Below are 19,510 nucleotides of genomic sequence, written 5' to 3' on the forward strand. Positions count from 1 at the left end.
TCTATTCTTGAGTTGAGAGAACCAATGGTTGATGACGATTCAATACTTACCACTTATGTAAAAGTTTGTTTGACTAAACAATCTTTCTATTTCTATTTCTTCTTCTATGACAATTTAAGGCTGTGCTTTTTTCAGGGTAACTTTATCCATCTTTGTCTATCTCTGGTTCTCCCTTTCACTACCCTCTACACAGTCACTTTCACTTTTACTACAAAACATACAACAATACATACAACCCCGACTTTTCTTGATCATACAATTTATCCTTGGCGTTCAGACGTACTTACAAGCCCTTCTGCGTGTAAAATGCTTATTTAAAATTAAGTTGTGATTTTCTCAAAAAATACTTTAATGCGTGTGAATCGCCAGTAAATCGTCTTTTCAATTAAATTATTGCATGCTATAATGTTTAAAGGTACATAAAGTTATGATATTCATTTTACCATAAATATTAATAAACGTGAATAAGTATAATACTCACTATTTTATTTTTGAAGTCGGTATCTGCAACATATTTTATAAGTTAAGCCATCAAATTATCAAAAAAAACCGGCCAAGTGCGAGTCAGGCTCGCGCAATGAGGGTTCCGTACTACAGTCGTATTTTTCGACATTTTGCACGATAATTCAAAAACTATGATGCATAAAAATAAATAAAAATCTGTTTTAGAATGTACAGGTGAAGACCTTTCATATGATACCCCACTTGATATAGTCACTCACTTCGAAAGTTGAAAATAGCAATATTTGTTCATGACCACAATTTAATTTTTTGTGTGTGATGTAACCACAGATTAACCCCGAATGTCAGCTATAAGACCTACCTACCTACCAAATTTCATGATTCTAGGTCAACGGGAAGTGTCCTGCAGGTTTCTTGACTAACTGACAGACAGACAAACAGACAACGAAGTGATCCTATAAGGGTTTCGTTTTTCCTTTTGAGGTCCAGAACCCTAAAAAAGCTTGTTACAAACCGTTAGTAAAACACAATAGCATTGTAAAACAAAGATTTTACTATTCGATTGTACCGAGCACATCCATTAAGTGAATTTATATGTGTGCTCGTGTATACGTACCCACTTCAAAGACATTAACGTAATGTGACCTCATAATTACTGGGAGCATTAATTCTCGCATCCATAATTAAGTTTAATACCTCATTTCGTCTGGCCTACAATCTAGATAAATATTGTATGTCATTTGACGTCTATTAAAGTTACATTAAAATGTTGAATCATTCTGGAATACGTAAGTAACAAAAAGTATTTTTTTAAAGTATATAATTTTCCTGCAAGGCCAAATTTGTATAAATTACGTCTCGTGTGTGGAAACATACGGTGCGAGTTTCCGCTTACAAATGCTCCTTTTGTAAGATTCCGTACGTCAAAAGGACAAAAGGAACTCTTATAAGATCACTTTGTTGTCTGTCTGTATATCAAGAAACCTATGGGGTACTTCCCGTTGATCTAGAATGATGAAATTTGGCAGGAAGGTAGGTCTTGTAGCAGACTATATATATGAGGGGAAAAATCTGAAAACCGTGAATTTGTGGTTACATTACAAGAAAAAAATTGAAATGTGTTTATGGACAAATATTGCTATTTTCAACTTTCAAAGTAAGATTACTATTACTTGTACCTACATTCTAAATCAGATTTATATTTATTTTTAGGCATAATAGTATTTGATTTATCGTGCAAAATGTCGATAAAATACGATGTAGTACGGAATCCTCAGTTTACGAGTCTGACTCGCACTTGGCCGGTTTTTAGGGTTACGTTCCCAAAAGTCACCTTACGGGTAGGTACGGAATTTTAGGGTTGTTAAAGCCTCTACTGTTCATTCGTCAGACCGTCCGTCTGCCTGTCAGCGGGCTGTAGTATCTCATAAACCGTAATAGGAGTTGAAATTTTCAGTGTTCAATGCCACCATATTGGCTATTGCCACCATATCAAAAAATAATAAAAAACCACGATGGCGAATTTCAAAATCACGGCCCTGCAAATTAAAAAACTTAAAAAGTTTTATGTATATGTATCTTTTATGATGGTACGGACCCCTACGTGTGTGAGTCCAACTCGCCCTTGACCGGTTTTTTTAACAATATAGGCATACGCTTGACTGCAATCACTGCAAATAATAGGTGGGGCTTCCAACATCATTCGTGATGATGTAAGGTGGAGGTGATTTTGGTCATATAAAATGTAGTCACAAACATACATAGATAGGCTGGTAAGATCATAACCCTTCCTTTTAGCTTCGCCGTAGTCGGGTAAAATGACGGCGCGTGCGCAGAAGCATCACAGCCACGTGTGTTCCGCACCCATATATATTTTTTCCATATTCAAATTATTATCCAACGAGCCTACAACGTGTGAAACAATTGGAAAACAACGCTAATTATGTTAATGATTTTAATGATTTCAACATTAATAAAACATAAAAATCTACCTGTCATGTTTCTTAAATGTTTATTAGCTTGAAATGTAAATCATTATGGTAACTATAATTCATATCAGAGATTATAATAATAATTACACTCTGTCTCGTATTAAATAAAAATTTATTTATTTATTTAACATGCTATTACCTAAGTGTTGCCAATTTTTGATTAATGCCTATACAGGTGTCATGAAGCCGAAGTGAAATAATTTGCATAAAGATTGAACTTTATATTTAGCTAATTTTAATTTAATAAGAATACTAGATAATGCTCGTGTTTTTTTTGTGGATTTAGGGTTTTAAAAATCCTGTGGGATCTCTGATTTTCGGGACAAAAATTACTCTCTAGGTTTTTGACTAAGTATATTCATACAAAAAATACATCGATCCGTTGCTCCGTTGGAGCGTGATTGAGGGACAAACCAACAAAACAAACCAACACATTTTGCATTTAGGTATATATGTAGTGATAACATCTTTAGTACGTTATTTATTACGAAAGCATTTTAATTGCGTATGAGAGGTTTTTACTCGATAAATTATCCTTTAATGATAATATCCAAAGATATTATTTCAGAGAAACAGTCAGCTAAAAAAACTATAATTACAATAATTATATACTCATACTTACTGCGGAACGATTATTTAGGATCATTGCAAGAATCCAATAAACTTTTAACAAGAGCACATAAATTACATACAAGACAATAATTAGGGCATACATCCCTCGTTAATATCCTTCGTAATTATAATCTACATAAGGGACTAAACACATTGACGGGGCGGCGGCGATGTGATGCATTTCATACGTTGAACAATCAGTACCCGTATTATAAAAGCGAAAGTGTGTTTGTTTGTTGGTTTGTCCTTCAATCACGTCGCAACGGTGCAATGGGTTGGCGTGATTTTTTGCATAGAATAGAATAGAATATATTTTTATTCAAGTACACTTTTACAAGTGCTTTTCAATCGTCAACTAGTTTAATTTACCACTGATTCGGAATGCCGTTCCTACAATGGGTATGGTTAATAACCTGGAGAGTGACATGAGCTACTTTTTATCCCGAAAAATCAAGGAGTTCCTACAGGATTTTTAAAAACCTAAATCCACGCGAACGGAGTCGCGGTTATCAGCTGGTACCCAATAAGTAGTAACAAAAATAAAAAACCACTCATTTGCATCGTGCTATCGGGTTATAAGAACAATCACTTCAATAAAATGCATCGCATCGTCCACCAATGTAACTTGACCCTAAGAAAACAGTTACAAAACTTTCCATCAAAAAACCACACGTAGAATTTTAATATACACGATTATACTTTATTAAAAAGTAATTAATTATTGACCTCAATTCGACGACTTCTTAATCATACCTCGCGGCTTATTCTTGATTCATTTCCTTTAAATTAAAATTCACTAAAGGTCGATCACGACAAGTACTCGTAGCTTTTGAAAAGGTCTGACTTGACTGTCTGTATGTGAAATAATCCGGTCGTGAAGAAAGAATAATTATTTGCGGCAAAGACAATATAATTATCTATTAATAACATTGAATTATTTACTACATCCAACGATCATTATGTACTACGCACTATATCGATCGTTTTAAATAAGAATTTTTAATGTGAGCTAATACTCACTGGTTCACGTTATACTTAGTTTGCTACTTTCAGACCTTTATTAAATTTTTTAGGGTTCCGTACCTCAATAGGAAAACGGAACCCTTATAGGATCACTTTGTTGTCTGTCTGTCTGTCAAGAAATCTACAGGGTACTTCCCGTTGACCTAGAAGCACGAAATTTGGCAGGTAGGTAGGTCTTATAGCTGACATTAGGGGGAAAACTGTGAATTTGTGGTTATCTCACACAAAAAAAATGAAATTGTGGTCATAAACTAATAAGTAGGATTTTCAAGTTCCAAAGTAAGATAACTATATCAAATGGGGTATCATATGAAAGGGCTTCACCTGCGCTTTCTAAAACAGATTTTTATTTATTTTTATGCATCATAGTTTTTGAATTATCGTGCAAAATGTCGAAAAAATACGACTATGGTACGGAACCCTCTATGCGCGAGCCTGACTCGCACTTGGCCGGTTTTTTAATTTTTTTTGTTTCGATACAAGCAAGCCCTTGACCACAGACTGCGATCATACCTGATGATGCAGTCTAAGATGGAGGCGGGCTAACTTGAAGCGGGTGCCACTCGGCATCGTACTGGATTGCTAATTCGTTTGCGGCATGGTAGGTGTAAACTAGCCACTGCCGAAACCTAACAGCAGATTAGACTAGAGACAATTTAGAAATTATAAATTACCAAATTGCCCCTGCCGGGAAACGAACTCGGAGCCTACCACTTAATATATGATTAAGTACAGCGCTCACAAAGTCATTTTCATTTGATGATTTTTTTTTTCTTTACAGTGATATCACAATATTTTCATTATGATTAAAAAAAGAAAAAGATTAACAACACATAATATCAAGTGTTTGTAGATGACCGTTGCTTTTTCCGTCATTATAATATAACATATTATATTCCCGTAAGAAAGAATTTAGAGAAATTCCAACGGGATCTTTAACCCTAGATCCACGCGGACGAAGTCGAGGGAAGAGCTAGTAAAATCTACAAAGATTATTGTTTAAGTCCCGCAAATTACTATTGCGCTGGAACCATGTCTCATTAACATCGAAATGAAGTCATTTTGACGTCAGCCGAAATAAAAATATACCATCAGCTCGAAACTTTAGTCTACTGCTGACGTCACTAAAATGGCGGCCACGCGCATTAGTAATTTGCGGGACTTATAAAACCGTTTGTTTTCATTTCCAAAATAAAATGTAATCTCCAAAACGCGTACTTTCAACGTCGAGTCAATGTGTTGATAAATTGAAGGAACAATTAATGTTTTTGCGCAGCTGTGTGCGTGGAAGTCAAGTGTTTCTACTTGGCTTTTTTGCATGTGTGCGTGTGTTTTACTCTAAAGGACGCGTGTGTGACAAGAAGCCTGTTCGCCAGATAAGCTTGCACCGTTTAATAAAAGCACACAATAGGGACTTAACAGTACCTTCCGTATGGAAGATCCTGCTTATCAAGAACGCGGCCGAAAGTAATGTACATCGGCCTTTAAAGTCAAAGTCAAAATCAAATGATTTATTCAAAATAGGTAATAAATTACTCTTTTTGATGGTCAGATGTTGGATTTGTAAGATATAGTGGTGATAATTATAGAATGACATTTCGGCTTTGTAGAGCGTTGTCTCTGTTACTCATACCTATATGACGTTTTGTTGGTCTCAACGAGAGGGACAACGCTCTACAAATCTGCTATCTCCATCTAAAGGTCGATGTACATTTTTTTTAAAGAATATTAGCCATGTTAAATGACTAATATTCCCCATTCCTCTCCAACAAGCTTGTGCTAGGAGTAGGTACGACAATAGTGCAACGGGCGGGGTTTGAACCGTCGACCTTTCGGTTTTCAGTCCACTCCTTTACCAGTTGAGCTATTGAGGCTCTGACATTACTTTCGGCCGCGTACTATATAATATTATCCATTAGATGACGTTTTACATGAGTGCGAACATACCATTAGAAGATACATATTTGTTTCAATTTAATTCACACATAAATTACGATACACTGTCATTTGATAAGTTATGTTATGGTATGTAATTATCAAATTAAAATTTATTTTAGAAATTATAGAGGTGTCTAGAAAAAATTGCAATAAAACGAAGTGGTTTTAATTAGTTGGAACTTGTAAAGTGCTTTAATGCAAGTAGACATTGCTTAATTTATTATCATTTATCAGGCTTAATCTAAAATAACGGAGCTCTATGTTTTAATAGAAAATTGTCGTTTGATATCGGATTATAATTAATCTAATAGTTCACTATCGCTAATTAGTAATTATTGTTAATAACGGCGAGCCATATTTTACACAGATTTTTTTATTTCATGTACATTAGACAACGCAGCCCTAGTGCTCAAATCCATATCCATACTGATGTTATAAATGCGAAAGTGTGTCTGTCTGTCTGCCTGTCTGTCTGCTAGCTTTTCACGGCTCAACCGTTCAACCGATTCTGACGAAATTTGGTACAGCGATAGCTTGCATCCCGGGGAAGGACATAGGCATTCCCGGAAAATCAAAGTTTCCAGGGGATTTTTTAAAAACCTAAATCCACGCGGACGAAGTCGCGGGCATCATCTAGTTTAATATATGTAGAGATAGCTTGCATGCCAAGGAAGGACATAGGCATTTTTATCCCGGAAAATCAAAGAGTTTCCAGAGGATTTTTAAAAACCTAAATTCACGCGGACGATGTCACGGGCATCATCCAGTACCTACATAATATTTGACAGATGTCAAACCAAGAGCTCCATCTCCTTAATCTAAGGCACCCCACACCCTAGTTTACTCCGACATAGTGTCAAACTATGCAAAAATACCTACATTAAAAAAGATGCAGCGTTTTTTGTCGCAGCAAGTGTAGGTGTTGTCTATGTGCGTGTAGTGCAACGGATGGGGCCCTAATTAGCCTGCAATTACCACTAATGCAACGGCACACTTAATGAAGCGCGCCTCATTTATACATCGCACTTGCAACCAACAAACCGGGTTGCAACACTATTGTTGTCAGTATGTGCCTGTTTAAAAGCCTGTTTTTTTTTTTGCAAAATGGAGCGCATTATCAGAGAAAGGTTGTTTTTAGTCTACTTTAGGTACTTGAAAGGAAAAACGGAATGCTTGTTTTTCGTTTTTCACACAGCTGCTAAAAAAAAGGACTGGGTTTCATGTATGTTTCTATATTCCACCATAAATTTTAAATGCCTGATTTGAGCCTTGATTTTAAGATTTCGTCTAGTTAGAATCCTTACCTGAGTGACACTGGCTATAAATTTAAAAGAAAATAAATTAATATGGCGGCTGTACGGTGCCATTTTTAAATGTGATTACCTTTTAGGTTGTTTGCAGGGCGGTCGATTTTTCATTTTTTTTTAGTCACGACTTATTTAAATCTGTAAATCTGCAACTTAAAAAAATAGAAATTCCGGTAAAAAAATTGACAGCAGATTTGTTTATACTTTGCTTTTAAGTAAGTAAAAAAGTACACGTAAGGAACCACATCAGCCGATATGATATGTAGTAGTGGGTGGCTACATATCTAATCGATTAAATTACTACTTATTTGCTTTAGCGGTTAAGGAAAACATTAGAAGGAACTGTTACTTACCTGTTACCATAATTTCTTAAAGGTGTTAGTGGACTGCAAATCCACACGTCATGTCTTAAGACAGCGTGGTAGTCTACGGCCTAAACCCTTCTTCTAAAAGGAGACTCGTGCTCATGTACTAGGCTGGCGATAAAGATGATGATGTTGATAGGTAATTAATTAGGTATGATGTTTCAAGTAGTTGACGTTTTAAGACAAATTTGCTATAATTAACTTGATTGTCCACAGGCTGGCAGCGTCGAACGGTGAGATAACAATCACGACGTCCCACTCCAATGCGGGCACGACCAGCAGCGCGGGGAGCGTCGGCTCCGGCCCGACAGCGTCGCCCCATCCGCCGGTCAAACTGTCCCCGGGCTCCGTGAAGTCCCCACCGCAGGACGACGGGGATTTACTTGCTGATTCGCCAAGTAAGTGTCATGTCGGCACGACTAGCAGCGCGGGGAGCGTCGGTTCCGGCCCGACAGCGTCGCCCCATCCGCCGGTCAAACTTTCCCCGGGCTCCGTGAAGTCCCCACCGCAGGACGACGGGGATTTACTTGCTGATTCGCCAAGTAAGTGTCATGTCGGCACGACTAGCAGCGCGGGGAGCGTCGGCTCCGGCCCGACAGCGTCGCCCCATTTGCCGGTCAAACTGTCCCCTGGCTCTGTGAAGTCCCCAGCGCAAGACGACGGCGACTTACTTGCTGATGCCAAGTAAGTGTTATTCCGGCACAACTAGCAGAGCGGGGAGTGTCGGCTCTGGCCCGACAGCGTCGCCCCATCCGCTAGTTAAACTATCCCCTGGCTCCTTGAAATCCTCACCACAGGACAAGACAATGGGGACCTACTTGGGACTAAGGGGAAACTTTATAGGGATAGGTGTAAGCAGTACAATAGAACTGCAAAACTAAGAATATACTACATCTGTGGTTATCAATAGAAGAACATTTTAGCCAGAAGTAGATAGAATTAAGAGTAAAATTCATTTATCTAATCAGCGGATCCAGTCACCGACTCAATGTGTTTAATATTAAATGAAACAAAGCGAGGCGAACTGTTAACTATAAGCTATTTTGGACTTTTGTAACTCGATTGTTCGTTCTAAGCATAGGCGATCCATTAGAACGGCGAGAAGTCTGACATTGTTCTAGTTATGGACTAAGAGTCAGCGCGTGCCAGACCTTCGTTAAGAATTTTATAAAAGCTGAAAATTTATCAGCGTACTAGCTGATACCCGCGACTTCGTCCGCGTGGAATTAGGTTTTTAAAAATCCCGTGGGAACTCTTTGATTTTCCGTGATAAAATATAGCCTAATGCCTATGTCACTCTCCAGATCTTTATCTACATCCATGCAAAAAATCCCGTCAATCGGTTGCACCGTTGCGACGCCATTGAAGGACAAACCAACAAACCGACAAACCAACAAACCGATAAACCAACAAACCAACAAACAAACACACTTTCGCAATTATAATAGGGGTAGTGATTGACCCCAACACAGAGAGGAACGATCAGCGACTATGATGTTTGGAACATGGTGGCTTTGAGAGATAACAGGTAATAATTGTGTAAAAAATCTTACGTCAAAGTGTAAAGTATAATTTTTTTATATTTTCTTCAGAATAGTATTAAAAATCACGTCATGCATTGCCACTTAGTATCGTGGCAACCCGCTGCCAGACACCCGTATATTATAAATAGGTACCCCGAACCCGTAATTGACGTGGGATTTTGTTACACATTTATTATCTGTTATCTCCCAAATCCACCATGATCAAAACATCATAGTCGCTGATCATTCCTCCATGTGTTGACAATACGCAGATAAACTTTCACCTTTTATAAAATGGCGAAAGTCTGGCACGCACTGGCTCTTAGTCCATTATATCACAGTCAACTAATAGTATAAAGAGTTGGGAGGCTTGGAGTTACTGCGTCGGTAACAGTCTGCAAAGTCGATTAGGTGACCTGCAAACAGATGGATAAAGTTTGGCGTCCAGTGAACTTGAAAACCCATTTATGCAAAAACTAGCTTATGCCCGCGACTACGTCCGCGTGGACTACACAAACAAACCCCTATTTCACTCCCTTAGGGGTTGAATTTTCAAAAATCCTTTCTAAGCGGATGCCTACGTCATAATAGCTATCTGCATGCCAAATTTCAGCCCGATCCGTCCTATAGTTTGAGCTGTGCGTTGATAGATCAATCATTCAGTCAGTCAGTCAGTCAGCCACCTTTTCCTTTTATATATTTAGACTAGCTTATGCTCGCGACTTCGTTCGCGTGGACTACAGAAACTTCAAACCCCTATTTCACCCCTTTAGGGGTTGAATTTTCAAAAATCCTTTCTTAGCGGATGCCTACGTCATAATAGCAATCTGCATGCCAAATTTCAGCCCGATCTGTCCAGTAGTTTGAGCTGTGCGGTGATAGATCAGTCAGTCAGTCAGTCAGTCAGTCACCTTTTCCTTTTATATATTTAGATTTTGTAATAGAGAGTGCGACTAACACTAATTAGCAGTATAGAGTGCAGAAATAGCGCGGAATCGATGCGCTCATTAACAATTGCCTTCACTCTCACTCCGCCACGTGCAATAATGTGTTAGCTATGATATTAACTTTATACTGGGAACACTCTGTAGGCACTAAACTTTTATAACTACCTGCAAAGTTCAAAAAAATAGAGTTTGTTTTCAATGTACTGTGATTTCACTGAAATGAATGATTAGATTTTGATTTTGATGGAATACACTCTTTATAGCATATTTTGTAACAGAGAGTGCGACTTACACTAATTAGCAGTATAGAGTGCAGAAATAGCGCGGAATCAATGCCCTCATTAACGAACAATTACCCTCACTTTCACTCGACCACGTGCAATAATGTGTTTGCTATGACATTAACAGTATACTGGGAACATCCTGTAGGCACTGCGTTTTGAAATTCTACCTTCAAAGTTCAAAAAAACAGATTATGTTTTCGATGTACTCTGATTTCACTGAAATTAATGATTAGATTTTTTGCTTTGATGGAATACACTCTCCAAAGCATATTTTGTTATTTTAACACATTTTCAACACATTTGGCGTTATAGTATTCACACTCACAGACATCTGAATTAAAAGCAGGGTAGACTCAAGATCTAGAATAACAAATTAGTCTAACTCTAGCTGCTTTAAGGTCACTCACGATACAGAAATAAAAGCCTAGTTCTATCCCCAGTAGGTTAATCGATTCAACGGAACATAGGTACGATTTAAAAAGATCACCTTCTGTCTGAATAAAATGGACCGATAAAGCCTATTTGAAATAGATTAGCATACAGTCTGGCTCTGAAAATATATCTTAAATTCCGTTTTGTATTGAGAATCGTTGTTTTGAGGGCTCCGTATCTCATAAGGAAAAAAGGAGCCCTTATAGGATCACTTGTCTGTCTGTCTGCCCGGTGTGTCAAGAAAATCTATAGGGTACTTCCCGTTGACCTAGAATCATGAAATTTGGTAGATAGGTATGTCTTATACCTACCTACGTAGCACAAGTAAAGAAATAAATTCGAAAACCGTGAACGTATGGTTACATCACAGAAAAAAATTAAAATGTGTTCATAAACAAATATCACCTTGCATTTTCAATTTTCAAAGTTAGATAATTATACCAAGTGGCGTAACATATTATGAAAGGACTTATACTTACTGATACATTCTAAAACTGATTTTTATTTATTTTTATGCATACTAGTTTTTGATTTATCGTGCAAAATGTCGAAATAATACGACTGTAATACGGAACCCTCGGTGCGCAAGTCTGACTCGCACTTGGCCGGGTTTTTTTTTTCACAATAGCATACTATGTAATGTAATGATCCATACATATAAATATTCTGTGTCCATACTAAGTAATATTATAAATGTGAAAGTGTGTCTGTCTGCTAGCTTTTTGCGGCCCATCTGTTAAATCGATTTAGACAAGAGATAGAGATAGGAGATAGCAACCTGGGGAAGGATATAGCCTTCTTTTAGTTTCAGGAATTCCCAGGAGTTCCCACGGGATTTTTAAAAACCTAAATCCACACCAAAGGAGTTGCGGGCATCATTTATTTAGTAACAGAAATAGCTTGCATCCCGAAGACAGATATAGGCTACTTTTCATCCCGGAAAATCAAAGAATTTCCACGGGATTTTTAAAATCCCGAAACTTTTTTTTAAATATCTTTATAGTTATTTTTCCAGGACTTTTACTTCAAACAAACACACTTTTGCTTGTATAACATGGATAGTGATTATAACAGTGTTTTATGCTCCGAATGATTTGTGATACCTTTTTTATTTTTATTTTTTATTTTAAAAAGAATATTAGCCATGTTAAATGACTAATATTCCCCTTTCCTCTCCAACTAAGCGTGAAGCTTGTGCTAGGAGAAGGTACGACAATAGTGCAACGGGCGGGGTTTGAACCGTCGACCTTTCGGTTTTCAGTCCACTCCTTTACCCATTGAGCTATTGAGGCTCTAACCTTTCTTCAGTTGGTTATTATTAAATTTCTATGTTTAAGTTAAGATGTCCTCTTATCTTAAGTAGTAATTAAGTAAGTAAGTAGGTATCTGCTCTATATTTTAATCTAATTTAAAAGCTCACGGCACCATTTAGAATAATAGCTTCTGAGGGACATTTTATTGTATTTACACTTTACGATATCATAATATTTCGCATAATCATAATATCTTTTTTTTATTGAGGGTTGCTCTATAGGATTTCAGTTCATTTAAGATAATAATTAAGGCTTAGAAAGTTAAAAACTTCTATTGGACTATTTCACTCCTTTGAGGAAAGTAAAACCTTAATCCTATGGCTTTATTTTCTTCATATTCCTCATTTTCTGATATCTGAGACCTGAGAAATCTAGGCGCCCATGGCAGCGGTACAGTGTGTGTGAGAGAGATAAGAGTTTACGCGACAGAAAGAGAGGTGTTTATTAAATTTTAGGTTGTACAAACTGAATTGCACTTTATTGTATCGTAACAAGAGTTACCTGGATTATGTGCCTTGAAACTTTAACAACTTTAATTCAAAAATAAATCGGTTCTTCTAATCGTGTCGCACCCGTATCGCTATCAGAGAAAGAGCCGGAGCTAGTGCCCGGGGCCCCAATTCTATTGGTTACTATGTAATTCGTTGTTAGTGGATACAATTACTCAGTTCCTCTTCTATTTACTCGCTTCTAATTTGTCGATATTAAATCGATATGATACCTTTGGATCGGACCTCCGACCTTTGTCTTTGGTAATTTTAATTCAAACAAACAGTTCCTTTAATCGTGTAGCACCCGTGTCGCTATCAGAGAAAGTGCCGAAGCTAGTGCCCGGGGCCCCAGTTCTATTGATAACTATTTAATTTGTTGTTAGTGGATACAATTACTAAATTACTCAGTTCCTTTTTCTATTTACTTGCTTCTAATTTGTCTATGATGCATTTGAATCGGACCTCTGACCTTTTTCTTTGGTAATTTTAATTCAAACAAACAGTTCCTTTAATCGTGTCGCACCCGTATCGATATCAGAGAAAGTGCCGAAGCTAGTGCCCGGGGCCCCAGTTCTATTGATTACTATTTAATTCGTTGTTAGTGGATACAATTACTAAATTACTCAGTTCCTCTTCTATTTACTCACTGCTAATTTGTCTATATTAAATCGATAGGATACATTTAGATCGGACCTTGGACCTTTGTACTGGGCTTTGTTTATTTTTGCTTTTTGTTTAACTTGAGAATCTAAATTCTGCATTGATCAAAAACTCTATTCTAATAGTAAAAGTACTACACAAAGTGATTGATGGTTTACTAAGGAATATCGTTTAATAACGAGAAACGAACAAAAACACACACTTTAGCATTAATAGTAGTAAATGTAGTAGATCTACCCAAAAGGACTGGTTTTGATTATTATTGGTATGTATGGGGTAGTTCAACGTATATAATATATTCAGTATATGTAACTATTGAGAATTGTATAAAGAAAGAGGCTCTTAATAACTCCAAAAAGTGTTAACTGCAAAAATATTTGATAAGTAATCGCGAAAACTAATGTTTTCAAAAAAAAAACTCTATGTAGGATCAAGGTTTTTAAATAGTTTTTTAGTTTAGTCCTACGTACGAGTAGCATTCTTCTTTAGAAAGTTTAGTTTTTGAAAACTCCGGCGTTTTTTAGCGATGGGTCTTAGTTTATTTTTTGCAATTAACGGCTTCTTATTTAAAGGACGGCAGACTTACGAGTCTAATCACAATTTAACGGTTTCCTATAGGAGAGTTTCGTTACTAAGAGAGGAATTTCTTAAGACGTACCTAATTCCAATATCATCCAAAATAACGCGCATAGCAGAATGTCGATCGACCGGCTCAACTCTTTGTCTCTTATCGATTGTGCTCAATTTATCGACAGCCTTAATTATTTGTAATGGTTTTTAATTAGTTAATTAATTAATTTAGTCGGTGCGGGGAATGCGGCCCTCGTCGGTGTCTTTGAAGTCGCCACTTAAACCTTATTTTGACCGCTTTGGTAAATTTTAAGATCGGGAGGTTCTAGGAAAATGATAATGTTCGTAATTGGTTAAAGTTGAAAAAGCCGATTGAGTTTTGTCCGTAATAAGGAGTAAACAATATCGCCTTTTGAAGTGTTCTTTTTTAAATTTCAGAGTTATTTTAAGTTTAATAATTATCTAAATAATTTTAATAATTATCGTTGAAAAATATTGTAAAGTATGTAAATATGCTTACTATAGAAACTAGCTTATGCTCAAAACTTCAGTTAGTCAGTCAGTCAGTCATCGTTTGCTTTTATATATTTAGAGATGAAAATAAAAACTGAGCTTACCTATGCCTATTGCTTCATTGATAGATAGGAAATTTCATTTCGTCCTTTTCGATTAGTTTTTCATATTGAATTCGGAAATAGTTTCCTCTTCAAAATGATCCACTAATATCAGATTTGCGTTTGTTGAACGCTATTAAGAGGAGTTTATTCGTAGCCCGCCCCATTCAAACGTACCTACTTTGACTCTCATAATAATTAAGTACTAACCAAACCAATCAAACTCATTAAAATTTTGTAGATACGTTCTACGAACCAAAAGATTTCCGTTAAAATATCCAGTTTCAAAGTTGCACGGTCGAGAACTTACATGTGTTAGCGACATTGTTTTTGCCTAGAGTTGAATTAAAAAAAAAGAAAAGACGGCAGATGTAAAATGGCGGCAAGAAAAGCGGGGGTTATTTTGAATTTAATAGTTTGAACTAATGTTGAAGTTTGTTAAGCATTGTATAGATAGAATAAAGTCAATTCTTGTAAGGTGAGCTCATTTTTGTTAAGTACGTGCAAATCTTTAAGCACATGTATTTTTAAAACTAGGTATTTTTAACGCATAACTGGCAAACCACAGACATAGAGATTCGTTTCTAAAACGTCTCTACAAAATTACATCGAGCTTGATTGTACATATTCAAACTACGTTTGTATGAAGCGATTGACGGAGAGTCCCATGTTAATGCCACTCTCTCATGCCACCACCATGCATATCATTTACTTACACGAAAAATTCCCCATAATCTAAAATCCGAACCGTCCGTTATTTCGGCATTTTATATTCAACGGTTGATTATCCTTAATTAAAGTATTCGGGTGATTAGCTGAACGTATTATACGTACAAAATCTAAGTAACAGAGCTTTATTTATGTAGTGATAAAGAACGAAATCGTGTGAAAGTTAGATATGGATACGCAAATTAAAAATTTGTGAACATTATACGTAATGGATCAAATTACGCGCGCCGAATCGAGTTATTTTGTGTTACTATTACGATTTAGAATGGTATAGCTTTTGTATCGATTAACTACTTATACCTATTATGAAAGTAACCATTTAAGTTCCTATAATATATTTACTACGGGGTTTCTTCACAAATCAATGTTCGGAAAAAGTTTGATGTTATCGATAATATTATATACTTAGAAGTTTTCATTTCGAAGTTTTGTGATTAAAATCCCATTTCATTATAAAATGTCTTTTATCGAATTCCAATTTCCAAACCTTAATTTTACAAGACTCGTTGTTAAGGGTGGGTACCCTTAACAACAAGTCTTGTAAAATTAAGGTTTGTTGAATAGTTTTGCATTTTACTACAATTTTAATCTGAAGATCTAGTGCTACTTTTCAAGTTAACTAGGTGTAATTAGACACGTGTGGCAAATGGCAATGTGGACCTCCATCACTTATGGACAATCACTTTGTCCTTACGGCGGCTACGCACTCATCCGATCCGAGTCCGTGAAAATACGTTCCTTTTTTTTTTCGTATGGTAGCTTATGACATATGTCGTAGATATTTTTTATATCCGCATTTTCACGCATTCGGATCGGATCAGTGCGTGATCGCTGTTACTGAACTGACTGACTGATTGATCCATCAACGCCTATTGAGCTGTTGAGATTAGAAAATTGAAATTTTGACAACAGATTTATTTTATGATGTAAACTAAAACGAAATGAAAGTCAATGAAATTCCGTCATTTTTCAAGTTCATCATGATCAATCATGATCAACCCATCACCGGCTCACTACAGAGCACGGGTCTTCTCTCAGAGTGAGCAGGGTTTTGGCCACAGTCTACCACGCTGGCTATGTGCGGATTGGTAGACTTCACACACCTTTGAGAACATTATGGAGAACTCTCAGGCATGTAGGTTTCCTCACGATGTTTTCCTTCACCGTTAAAGCAAGTGATATTTAATTAATTAAAACGCACATAACTCCGAAAAGTTAGAGGTGCGTGTCCGGGATCGAATCGCCGACCTTCGATTAAAAGGCGGACGTCCTAACCACTAGGCTATCACAGCTTTTTCAAATTATATTCTTGAAAACTGGTAATACTATTTAGGGTTCCGGTCTAAAGTAAGACGTACAGGTTGCAAGAATTTGAGAACCTACCCCCTCATTGATTTTCAAAAATAACACTCGAGCGACACCGGAGGGGTCAACTAGTCAATGTATATGACGTAAAACATTTCCATCCAAACATTAAAATTTTTCGACTCATCTAACTACCTGAAATAATTTTTTTTAAGATTTCAAATGAAACCTTGCAAAATATCTTCCGAGTTCAAAATACGATAAAGTATAGGTATAGTTGGAAAAGCAGTTACATAATATTTAAGAAGAACGGAAATTGATCAGCAAAACAGGATGTCAGCGTACGTTTAGTTCCGGCGTCGAAGCGTCATATTCGAAGGAAAATTATAGTCAGGTTTAGTGGGCAATTTACGTAATTAGCAGATGGTGGCGTTTCTAATTATGCGGAATATCATTAGAGAGGAGTGGAGACGTACCGTTGCATCCCCCTGCTTAGCTAACCGATGACAAATTACTGCCTACCTTCCTATCCCCCGCTAGTTTGAGTAGTCTTCACTAGTGATGCACTCCGTGACATTCGTGAACGAATCTTGAGTTATATCCTTCTAAGATTCTTAATCATTTTCTTGACATATTATTTGACAGTTAAGTTTTAAATCCATTTAAGATTACTTTACAGCTCTTCAGAGATTTTGACCGGCTCAGTGTCAGCACTGGCTTACTTAGCAGTTACGGACCATCTAAATATAATATATAAAAGGAAAAGTTAACTGACTGGCTAACAGATCTATCAAAGCACAGCTCAAACTACTGGACAGATCGGGCTGAAATTAGACATGCAGCTGTTATGACGTAAAATTCAACCCCAAAGGGGGTGAAATAAGGGTTTGAAATTTGTGTAGTCCACGCGGATGAAGTCGCGAGCATAAGGTAGTCCTTAATAAATTTTCTGTTACTGAACAACTTTTTCTAGGTATACTATACATGTTGTATAAACAAATAAACTATTAAAAATGATTTCATATTTGATGCTTAATTAGTTTAAGTGTATTTAAATTCCAGCTTTTTGCTAACTAGGATGCTCGCTGTTCACACAATTCCCCCACTTTGTAGCCGGATGTCCGATTTCTTCGACTCCGATAACAACTAGTGTCACATCACTAGTCTCCACCAATTAAGACGAGGTAGGGTTGGTAAATTGGCAATCGTTTCTCCGTTTACCGGTGTACGGTACACCAAACGCATTGGTAATTTCGTTTATGCGATTGTTATTGTACTTCGTTTCGTTTGGCGAAGTCTTGATCACTTGCGCAATCTTGTTAAGTGCCTCTTAAGAGGTCTATAAAATTGCTGCGAATATATTTTATAACTAGCTTATACTCGCGACTTCGGAACTAATCGAGCTAGCGACGACTAAACCACGTGAGTAAAGCCGGTTGTGAGATATGTAGAATGGAAATTACTCACGATAGTTTAAACGCTAATATACTGTAAATATCTTGCTAAAACGTTTCAATAGTAATTACTCAGTAAACAACGTAAGGTTAAAAGTTAAGAGTCCCAATTCTATCGCGTGATGAGACTCGCCCATTAATTAATTTACAAAGATAAGTCAATTGGCCGGAGCAGCGTATGGCGCTCAATTCGGCGATAATGCATCGAGATACCGTACTCTTAATTGTTTAATAAATGTTATAAATTAATTAGATACAATTACAGTTTGCGTGTTCCCTCCGTAGTCCATACGTTTATTGACCCGCGGTACAAGGGGTGCCTACACACATGTTCGGCTTTTTCCTTTACTTGTGCTATAAGACCTATCTATCTGCCAAATTTCATAATCCTAGGTCAACGGGAAGTACCCTATAGATTTTCTGGACAGACACGACAGACGGACAGACAGACAGACAACGAAGTTCGCGTAATAATTATCTAACAAATCCAACAACCGACCATCAAAAAGTGTTATTACCTATTTCGAATAATTTATTTGAATTTTAAATTTTTGAAGTGATCCAATAAGAATTCCTCTTTCCTTTTGAGGTACGGAACCCTAAAAACGAGACAAATTTATGCAAGACACAAATCGATCAAAATCATAGCACGCTCTATAGATCTCAGTCTAGACCGTCTTATTTTCTTGATGGTAACTCTATTCGGCTCATTCGGTATTCAATGTGTTTTTATTTATTGAGAAGCTATTGCTTGACTGCTAGCTCACTTGTACTGCTGCTTATGGAATTTTGCTTTGTTATAAAGTAGTATGACAAATTTTAATGTAGAAAACGGGTACATACCATGATTAATTTGATGTTTTTATTTGATATTTCAACCCAATTGCATGGGTCGTGGTCACGACTACTCCCGGTACAGATGAACCAATGTGTAAAATATCTGTTAAAAATCTTTTGAGCAGTTCCAATGCTTGCAGCCTGCAGGCTTTTCTGACTGCAGCACAATATTCGTATTATATCAGATGTATGGCACCTAGATATGCGGAGTATTACCTACTGCCGAATAAGTGTGGGATCACCCTTACGTGTAAGAGAACAATTTGAAAAGTAATGCCAATTAAGTATTTCGGCTGTTACTTTCTTCGGAATTGGCGTGTTTAGACACGTTCTTAATTACGGAACGAGCTTCGATAATGTTCGCTTTTACTTTATACCTATAGTCTGCGACAGATCGAGATGGCATTCGAGGTATACCCGCACACCCGCCCGTCACCTGCGCTCATAGATTCCTGCGCTTTAGGTCAGGCTGTAGGTCAACTGGAAGGGCCATAATGCTTAGGTTTTGATTCCCGAGTCTTGACAGACAGACAACGAAATGATCCAATATTGCACCATTTTTACTTTTTTTTGGGTTCCGTACCTCAAAAGCAAAAACTGAACGCTTATAGGATCACTTTGTTGTCTGTCTGTCAAGAAACCTACAGGGCACT

At 36.9% G+C, this 19,510-nt stretch overlaps 1 protein-coding gene across 8 annotated transcripts in view; it reads left to right on the top strand.

Annotated features, from left to right (window-relative positions):
• The window catches only part of LOC117988842 (POU domain, class 6, transcription factor 2-like), a 226,847-nt gene that overhangs the window by 191,207 nt on the left and 16,130 nt on the right, over window positions 1-19,510 (top strand). For all 8 annotated transcript variants that reach the window (XM_069503628.1, XM_069503633.1, XM_069503632.1 and 5 more), the window contains one exon: window positions 7,915-8,096. In XM_069503628.1, coding sequence (XP_069359729.1) covers window positions 7,915-8,096 — 182 coding nt within the window. The remainder of the gene's footprint in view (window positions 1-7,914; window positions 8,097-19,510) is intronic.

The sequence above is a fragment of the Maniola hyperantus genome, chromosome 15 (genome assembly GCF_902806685.2).
Source record: "Maniola hyperantus chromosome 15, iAphHyp1.2, whole genome shotgun sequence".
Taxonomy (NCBI): domain Eukaryota; kingdom Metazoa; phylum Arthropoda; class Insecta; order Lepidoptera; family Nymphalidae; genus Maniola; species Maniola hyperantus.